The 9,648-nt window shown below is 38.0% G+C and overlaps 1 protein-coding gene across 5 annotated transcripts in view; it reads left to right on the top strand.

The window, feature by feature from the left end:
• The window catches only part of LOC107669080 (actin-binding LIM protein 3), a 58,816-nt gene that overhangs the window by 43,315 nt on the left and 5,853 nt on the right, over window positions 1-9,648 (top strand). For 2 of the 5 annotated variants that reach the window (XM_016461178.1, XM_016461181.1), the window contains 7 exons: window positions 306-335; window positions 939-1,068; window positions 2,389-2,487; window positions 2,808-2,858; window positions 6,269-6,406; window positions 7,240-7,310; window positions 7,866-8,019. In XM_016461178.1, coding sequence (XP_016316664.1) covers window positions 306-335; window positions 939-1,068; window positions 2,389-2,487; window positions 2,808-2,858; window positions 6,269-6,406; window positions 7,240-7,310; window positions 7,866-8,019 — 673 coding nt within the window. The remainder of the gene's footprint in view (window positions 1-305; window positions 336-938; window positions 1,069-2,388; window positions 2,488-2,807; window positions 2,859-6,268; window positions 6,407-7,239; window positions 7,311-7,865; window positions 8,020-9,648) is intronic. The other 3 variants (XM_016461179.1, XM_016461182.1, XM_016461180.1) reach the window with 2 other exon arrangements.

Raw genomic sequence — 9,648 nt, forward strand, 5'->3', positions numbered from 1 at the left:
CCACAAACTCCTTAATAATTTTGTTTGTTGTTGATAGAAGAAAAATTATAGAGTTTGGAATGACATGAGAGTGAATAAGTGACAAGATCTTCAATTTTGGGTGAGCTATCTCTTGAATTTATGCTTGCTGAGTAGATAATGTTGAGGAGATACAGAGTAGGTTGGTCTGATCACAGTGGCTCCTTCACCTCCGCCCCCTTGCTCTTTTCACTTCCCTTACACATCAGATGTCATGGAGGAAGAGACTAAAGGTTTATCTATGATTTACTGTTGTACTGATTCTTTCTCCTTTTTTGTCTCCACAGTCCTTGGGCACGCTCTCCCCTTATTCTCAGGTAAAAGTTTTGACTTAAATTTACTTTAAGTCTAGAGGTCGACCGATTATCGGCACCGATATTAAGCATTTTTATGGTTTATCAGTATTGGTAATTTTCAAAACCTATTTGCCGATAAAATAATTTAAAAGCATTTAAAGAAAGTTTTTGTCAGAGCCCTTGTTATTATTAATTTTGACATAAATTTTCATTTTTACACCAGACATATATATCGGTTCAAAATATTGGTTATCGGTGTATATCAGTTCAAAATATCGGTTATCAGTCTACTTGATCTGTAATAATCAGCATCGACCCTGAAAAAGTCATATCGGTCAACTTCTAGATAAGTCAACAGTTAACAGCAATATATTTTGCAAAAAAGTTATCAATCTGTCTAAAGTAGCACATAAGTGTGTGATTAAGTGTGTTAAATTGACAGTTGTTGCTCTATGAATCATTTTGGTCACTGAGTAAATAAATAAAGTAGATTTAGCACATAAGTGTGTGATTAAGTGTGTTAAATTGACAGTTGTTGCTCTATGAATCATTTTGGTCACTGAGTAAATAAAGTGAGAGATTCTCACAGTCATAGTAATGAATAATGACATTTTATGTGACTAGGACATGTATGATAGTATGGACATAAGGATGACAAGATCCTCCAGTCCGGGGTACATAGACTCCCCCACCTACAGCAGACAGGGCATGTCTCCCATCACGCCCCGCTCTCCACAGCACTACTACAGATATGGTGAGTCCCTTCTGCTGAGCAGTACAATAACAAAAAATACACTCTCATCCCTGATATATGGGATGCTGGTGTAACCAGCTTTCAGCTTCATCAGAAGACTATGCAAGTTGACCAGCATGTGTTGCTGGTAAACAACATGGATAGTGGACCAGTGCTAACCAGATTGAACCGGCATACTGGTCTAAGCTGGTCTTTTCAGCAGGAATGGCTTGAGAACTATACTGAATATGCAGTATATTGGAAAAATATACTATATATTTCTTGCTTTGCCTTCTTTATACGTTTTATAAAATGTGGTGTCCAGTTACATAGCAAACACTCAGAAAAAAAGGTACAAAAACTTTAATTGGGGCAGTACCCTTGCAAACTATACATTTTAGATACTTAAATGTACATTTAAGGTATTGTTATGCAGCCTTTAGGGGTAAATATGGTAAAAAGGAATACCTTTTGAAACCGTACCACCCCAGTGACAGCTTTTGTACCCTTTGTAGAGTGTAGTGACTGATAATGATTTTAAAGTCAACATGAATTGTGACTTTTTTTAGAAGTAAAATGGGACATTCAGTGACAAAAAGATAAAGGACCAGGGTATTATTTTAGTATTATTTGCATACTATTATAGTATTTATTAATATTTTTGAAGTAGCTTTTATTTTTAGATTTTTAGCTTTTATTTTCATTTTAGTTTTAGTAATTTTGTCGGTGGGGGGTTCATTTTATAATTATTGTTATTTTTGTATTTCTATTTAGCTTCATTTAATTCATTTTTATTTCACTTGTAGCCTTTTAGTGCTTTTCGTGCTTCAGCTTAAACTTATTTTATTTCAGTTAGTTCAGTTTTCATTGGTTTCTTTATTTTTGTTTTATTTAAATTAATGAAACACACACTGGAAAAGACAGGACTTTATCCATCTGGAATTGATTGGCTCTTCGAGTTGTGATGTCACCCAAAAAGTTACTAAATTTTGATGAATTACATTTTTTAAATGATGAGAATGTGATGAATTATTTACAGTAAGACCACAATAAGAGATTTCATGTTGACTTTAATCAAAATAAGCTATATAGGCTTTTCATGTGGGATATGTTATTTGGGAGCCTGTCTTGCCATTCCACCCACATCCTATGCACCCCTCTGTCTGGCACAGTATGTCTTTTCTTCTGTTTTGAAATGCATACTGTCCCTGCCTGGCTAATCTTGGATCATTGATCTGATGATCGCCGGTGTGATGATTGAGTGTGTGTAGTTAGGGCGCACAGGACATGTGTACTCATGCTCTGGTTCTGTTACTGTCATTGGCTTGGGGCTTGCTGCAGGCACTGAGAGTGGCAGAAGTTCACCCTATTACAATCAGCTAGATGCCCGGTCCAGCATGCCCACCACAAACCAAGCTCCCAAGCATTTCCATGTGCCAGGTAGGCCAGGCCTCTACACCTCATTGGCTGCTGTCATCACTTTCATATTCATCCAGCAGTATATTTGACTATAAATTAAAGTCTTGTTAATGAATCAAAGTCCCTGTAACTGTTGACTCTGTCTATACTATACATCTATAGTATGGCTCTACTCCGTTTTTGTGTTCTCTTCAACTGTTCCACTCTCCCCTACTTTACCCTAAAGGTCCCTGGATGCCTGAAGAGGAAGAACAAAAAAGCATATCCTGCCCTGTGCTTACTTCTGGCTGTCACTTACATGTCCTCCATGTTTTATTTCTAATCTCTCCTTTTCTTCTCAGCCACAGGGGAGCCCAATATCTACAGGAAGCCTCCCATCTATAAGAGAAATGGTATAGTGTGCTCCGCCTGCCCCGGCCTGTTTTCCCTCACGCTCAGTCCTGAGGCTGTGTGGGCTCATGGGAAAGATGTGTCTGATTAGTGTTAGTGTCCTCCATAGCTGTCCTCCACAGACCCTTTAGTCTAAAAGCCTTTAAGAGAAGTAGTGAGCAAATGAGGAAGAAAAACGCCTTATATTAAAATACAGAGTGCCTCCTGCTTTCCGTTCCTTGCATGACAGAAGAATGTAGAACTGGCACGAACGCATCCTTGCTTCTTAAAGGAGGGTGATGAAAAAAGGATGAGGCTTGCTGAGGCATGATTAAAGCTTGCCATGTCCCCCCTCTGCTTTAGATTTACTGGGAAGTGGCCGCATTAGATGCCACAGAGAAGCACCACTGAACGCTAAGTTAAGATCAACCCTGTTGAGAAACTGCTGTTAGGAAGGCAAGCCTGTTTAAGCATGAAATGAGCAAGCGTGAAAGCCTAAACATCCTACAGAGGTTCACAGAGTTCAAATGGCAGCCATATTGTTTCTCTGACAGCTGATAACATATTAAATGTTGCATTTTATGTACTTTAGGGACTCGTTAGTCCCTAGACTGCTTCTGTTAGTTATTGGTGGCGGATCATTGATAGATGGTTGTTTATGTGCATATCTCTGTCTGTTCATTCATAAAATTACAATCTCACAACTTTTTGTCAAGTACATTGGTTAGTATGTCTTCAAAATGTCATGAACTCTAACCCCTTTAACTCAACAATAGCAATAGTACATCTTTCCCTTAACTGCATGTGTCTGTGTGTGTATTTATATGTGTATATACTGTGTATATACAGTATATATATATATGTGTGTGTGTGTGTGTGTGTGTGTGTGTGCATTACAGGCTTGTGCCATTTTCGGTAGGATTAATTATTATCCTTATTTTTGATTACAACAAAGTGATAAATAATACAATTATACCTGATATATTATAAAGATGATAAAGTGGGTTTATGGGTAATAAAGTGCTCAACACTAAGGATTTCATCTGGGCTCAACAGTTTAGATTTTTTGCCATGCCAATGTTTCCCCCCATCAAAAAAGTGATGTATTTTATGTATATATCAAGAACAGTTAATTAAGGATAATAATAATAATAATCAGTGTTGGAGGTATTACAAGTAACACAAGTTACGTAATCAGATTACTTTTTTTCGTGCAACTAGTAAAGTAACACATTACTTTTAAATCTACAATGAAATGTTACTTTTTCAAACAAGTAATGCAAGTTACTTTGTTTTCCCATTTATTCATGGGAAATATTATCTTTTTTTTTCATTAAAAAGTAACGCAATTAGTTACGTTTCTCAAACGTGTATTTGAGAAAAACATTTATGTCATAATGATATTTCCCCCCATTTTAAATTCTTGTTCTCCAATGAAAGGTTAGACTTTTGTGAATTTTTTTAAATAAAAGATCAAAATGATTAACAATGCAGATTTATTTTCACAGCCTTCTTTGATCATATTTACCAAGGGTGCCAATAATTCTGACCATGACTGTATCTGTAGGCCCAGATATAATCTTTGTCCACATTTTCTTTAGGAGAGATTGTGAAATGGCTTTAAACGTGTTATGAATGTGCAAAATTGTTTGAATGATAGTTGTTACAATACTTCAGACATTTTCTGTGCAGTTCTGACCCTTTTTGAGGGATAAAATCTGTGGAATGAATCTAAGTATACTAAATGGTGTTAAATGGAATAGAGCGTGCTAGACATTTATTGGTTGCTGACAGCATCAAATTAGCTAACATTTTTAAAAGACAAGCACACAGGGTGTAGGGGATTATAGAACTTTGTGAATTATGGCTGTTTGGCTGTTTGAGTTCTTCAAAGCTTCTGGCAGAGATTCTATGTAGGCCTGCCAATTAGCATGGACAGTACACAACAACAGATATCTAGAGTGCATAAGGGAGATGAATTTGTTTCAGAGTTTTGCACAGAGCTGCACTAATGCTGCAGATTTATTTACTGGCCAATTCAGATACTTGCTCGGTCCATCAAGTTCTGTCTAAGAAAGGTCAGAACCATCTCTGAGAGCCTACATTTTGTGTAGTCAAGTGTGTGTTTGTGTTTATCCTCGTGTCACAAGCCTGTAATGAGCACTTTACAAGGAATATTTTGCTATCCATATGGTGGATCTGCATGTGTAAGTGAAAAGTGTTATACTGTTGTAGATGTCTAGCTGTGTTTGTGCAAAAGACTCGTACTATTGTAATGCAGATCATTTGCTTCTCTGCCATATGGGTACCAAACTTAAAATCTCACTAAAGACTCTATGGGATGCAAATATTTCTTCCCTTATTCTTTTTTCCCTGTTTTTCCCCCTCACCACCTTAAATACAAAATTCCCTCCACCTCTACTTTCCTCGGTCACCATTCGCTCTGTAAGTATTCTCTCTCCCTGTGCACATCTGTCTGTCTGCGTTTTGGGTTGTGTGTTTGTTCGATTGATCTCTAGTCCCTCACTTACATTCCGTCTCTCATCCCTGTGAAGTCTTTTCCATTAGGGACTGTGTGAGGCCTGTGCTTCTGTATTTGTGTTGAATCTTCTTGTGTGTGTTTTATATGGATGGGAGTTCAGTGCTGTTTTTGACTGGTTTTGCTTTAGCATTGAAGGCAATTTATCAATATCCATGTCGTGTCTAATAATACAAAGAGTTCTAAAGTGTTTTCTGTGCTTATTCAATATCTCATTTATATGAATACAGATGCTTTATATTGAGTGTTGTGGATTGTGTTAAAGTCATTTCCTTCTGGGTTGTTATATGTGAGTGTTGTAGCTTTTTCTTTCTTTCTTTCTTTCTTTCTTTCTTTCTTTCTTTCTTTCTGATGCCCCCTTAACACCTAGCATTAGCTAGGTTGAGTTCACACAGAATTGAAAAAGCTTCAGAATTTTTAAAATGGAAAATTCAAAAATGCAAAACAATGTGTTTGACAGAAAAAAAAAACAATGTAATTTTATTTTTGATCTTATCTACTGTGTTTGCCTTTATTAAACCATTTCGCTAGTATAGGATGTAAATATGGATTAGAAGTGAATAAGGGTGTGTCCATGTGAAAATAGACTAGACGAGACGTGAGTGAAAATTTGAAAATAGAAACAAGAGATTCCAAATGCAGTTCAGTGGAGTAATGCTGTGAATATTGTTCAAATCAGGTGATGAGATCTACTTTTAGCACCTGATAAAAGTAGGGCATGTTCATGATCACAAAGCATCTTGGGTGCACTTACAGCTGGTTTTTGATGTGGATTGTGCGATCACTGAAAACGCATACAAATGTTAGATGTAAAGGGGGCCTGGTTGTACCGCTATGTGCTGTTATATCACAAGCTCTTTCCAAAGATGTGATCCTGAGATTCTTTCCCCACAGACAATCACTGCAATCCAGCAACTAAGAGCAAGACCAGTGAGGACATTGTCCAATCTTCCAAGTTCACATCAGCCTACTCACCTGAAAACTACCAGCACTCAGAGTCTGATTACTACAATTATACCAGCTCTCCTAAATGTAAGTGATGAATGTATTCATAATGTCCTATGCGTTCAGTTCACTGGCATCACAGCACTTTCCTGTGCTTCACACCAGCCACAATCATTCCAAACGTTTCCACATACAGGGATGCCAGTAAAGATTGTGTAGTCTCTGAATGTGGAAACAGTCAGTGTGACTAGAATATATTTAGCATGTCATAAAAATAAAGTATTTGTTACATGTTGCTGATAATCAAGCGTACAACACAGGAGAATTCCAACACACAGTCTTTTATATATTTATACAACAAGAAAGCACTGGAGATCGTAGGAGCAAATGCAACACACAGAACAGGTGTGGAGAACTAATTAACAGCTTACAAACAAGAAACTAAGAAACGGAGCCAAATGGGAACAAGGAAAACCAAAAGGCGACAAAACTAAACATAACAAATACCGTAAGAGTATTATATTGCAGTGCAGTTCATTTTCCTATTGAGCAGTCCCTAATGCATTGTAGTGATTTAATACAAAATATCTTAATTTGTTTTAACCTGTTTCCACTAAATAATGCTTTATAAATACCCATAATTTGCAATAATAAAACTAGACTTGTCAAGAACATTTAAACAAACACAACAAAAGCTAATTTTCTTTTGTTACTGAATTGTTTTATAGAAATTTAATCTGATTTTAATCTGATTTTAGTAGTTTTTTTTTCTAAATGTGTGAATCAAATTTGACAAGAGCTTCTACTGTACTAAATCTGAAACCAAACTAAACTCCGTTTAGATGCTATTGTTGTTAGTCAAGACTCATTATTTCCTCTTTCCCACACTCGCTTTCTCTCTCAATTTCTTTCCCTCTCAGCTTTACGTGCTCCTCGGAGAAGGTACTCATCAGGTGGAGAAGAGGATGGCTGGAGTCACGGCCTTCAAAGAGTAAGCCAATAAAGCAGGGGCGTAGCCATCATTTCAGAAGTGAGGGGGACAGAAATGTTATATATATACATACATAAACATTTCTGTAATCTATATAACCTACCAGTCAACAGTTTTTGAACAGTAAGATTTTTAATGTTTTATAAAGAAGTCTCTTCTGCTCACCAAGCCTGCATTTATTTGATCCAAAGTACAGCAAAAGCTGTACTATTTAAAATAACTGCTTTCACGTGATATTAAAAGTGAGGGGGACACGTTCCCCGCGTCCCCCGCGTAATCTACGCCCCTGCAATAAAGCACCCTGTCTCTTTATTTTCACAATGCCCTCTAACCAGTAATTAAACTTGTGTTAATTAGATAATGAGATACAACTCGCCTGGTTTTGATTATCAGCGATCAGTCATCAAGTTACAGCCCATCTGTCTGCTCAGAGATTCACATTTAACCATGTTTGAAATCTAGCCAATAAGCGTCAAGTATTGATCACTCTTACTATCGCATGATGCTCACTCATTATTTCTTTTGTTTCTGTCTTCCCATTTCTCTGCATCTCAGATTCAGGGTGGTATCGGTAGGATGATCCTGAAGGAGGAGATGAAAGCCCGCTCCGGTTCCTATGACAACGACCCCTGGGGCAGCGCACGGAACTCCCGCAGTGGGAGCAGGGAGATGTTGCACAGCATGGGCCACAACAACACGGTTAATGGCTGTAAGTGCTCCACTAGAGCTGCTGTATGACGGCGGATTACAGAGATGTGTGTTCGGAGGGGGTTGCTGTAGGGTCATCAAAAACAGAGCGTTGCATATCGCATTGGTCACTGCATTTGATCCTTCAAAGCCAAACCTACTGTTTGTGTTTGTCTAAGACCACCTTTTCCCTTCCCACAGTCTCCTCTGGGGAAAATGCATGACGGCAACAGGTGCGGTGTGGTGTTGGCTGCATGCAGTATGGGAGTTGCTTTGCCTGCGTTCAGTATGGAGTATTCATTATTCAGTGTAGGGCGGTGTGGTCAATGAAGATGTGGCACTGAGCCATCTAATTAAGGCAGTGGAGCTCTGGAACGCTTTAGAGTGAAGGCAGGCTTGAGTCAATGGTGACATAGCCAGCATATGCTGCTGATACAGGACTGTGATGCTGGGAGAGGGAATTCTGAGGGTTTTCAGGAATAGTGCAGACACAGCAAAAAAAAAAAACTATTACAACACTACAGCGTCGCATTGCCATGCAACTGTTCTTGTTCTTTCTCTCGCCCTTTTTTCACAGACACACACACACTTCTCTCTGTTGATGTTTTCCTTATATTAACACTAAATGTGACATTTGTATATCTGACACGCTAATATTTTAGTATATGCATGGTGTGTGTATGTATGTAGGCCGATGCGATACGCATCTCGATGCATAGTCTACAATATATTAAAGATACATATGAAGCAGCTACCAATGCAATGTGATACGATTCACCCCTATTATGGTGCAGTGCGATCTGATTTTGGTTTGATTCAACACAATGCGATTCAATGCAATATGATGCAATGGAAAAAAAAAATATGATGCTATGCAATTCAATATAGTACAAATAGTTCGCTTTTATTTCTTTGGTTCAGATAGATAGCAAATTATAAATTAACTTAAGCGATGCAGAAACGATGCATTGCGATACAAATGTCAACTTGTATCTGATGCACACTTTTTTTAAACTGATGCATTGCATTAACTTTTATGCCGATGCACCAATGCGCAGTTTTTTTCTTTAGACAAAATAGAATCGAATTTTAATATCAGCCATTTATCAGTTATTGTCCATAACTTTAAAATAATTAGTTGTTTATCTGTATTGGCCAAAATTTTTATATCAGTGCGTCCCTAAGGGGAAGTCGTGGCCTAATGGTTAGAGAGTCGGACTCTTAACCCAGAGGTTGTGGGTTCGAGTCTCGTACCGGCAGGGATTGTAGGTGGGGGGAGTGAATGTCCAGCGCTCTCTCCCACCTTCCATACCACGACTGAGGTGCCCTTGAGCAAGGCACCGAACCCCCAAATGCTCCCCGGGCGCCGCAGCAAAAATGGCTGTGTGTTCACGGTGTGTGTGTGTTCACTGCTGTGTGTGTGCACTTTGGATGGGATAAATGCAGAGCACTAATTCCGAGTATGGGTCACCATACTTGGCCACATGTCACGTCACGTAAATTATTACATTTTTAAATTACTAAATTATCATTAGTAAATAATGTTTACATTTTCATTGCATCGTAGTGAAATATTTTCTATTAAATGGGGATAAATGGGGTTCCCTTACCAAAAAGTAGTATACTTCAAGTTTATTTTAGTAAGTATACT

This window comes from Sinocyclocheilus anshuiensis, unplaced genomic scaffold (genome assembly GCF_001515605.1).
Source record: "Sinocyclocheilus anshuiensis isolate Anshui unplaced genomic scaffold, SAMN03320099.WGS_v1.1 scaffold124, whole genome shotgun sequence".
NCBI lineage: Eukaryota > Metazoa > Chordata > Actinopteri > Cypriniformes > Cyprinidae > Sinocyclocheilus > Sinocyclocheilus anshuiensis.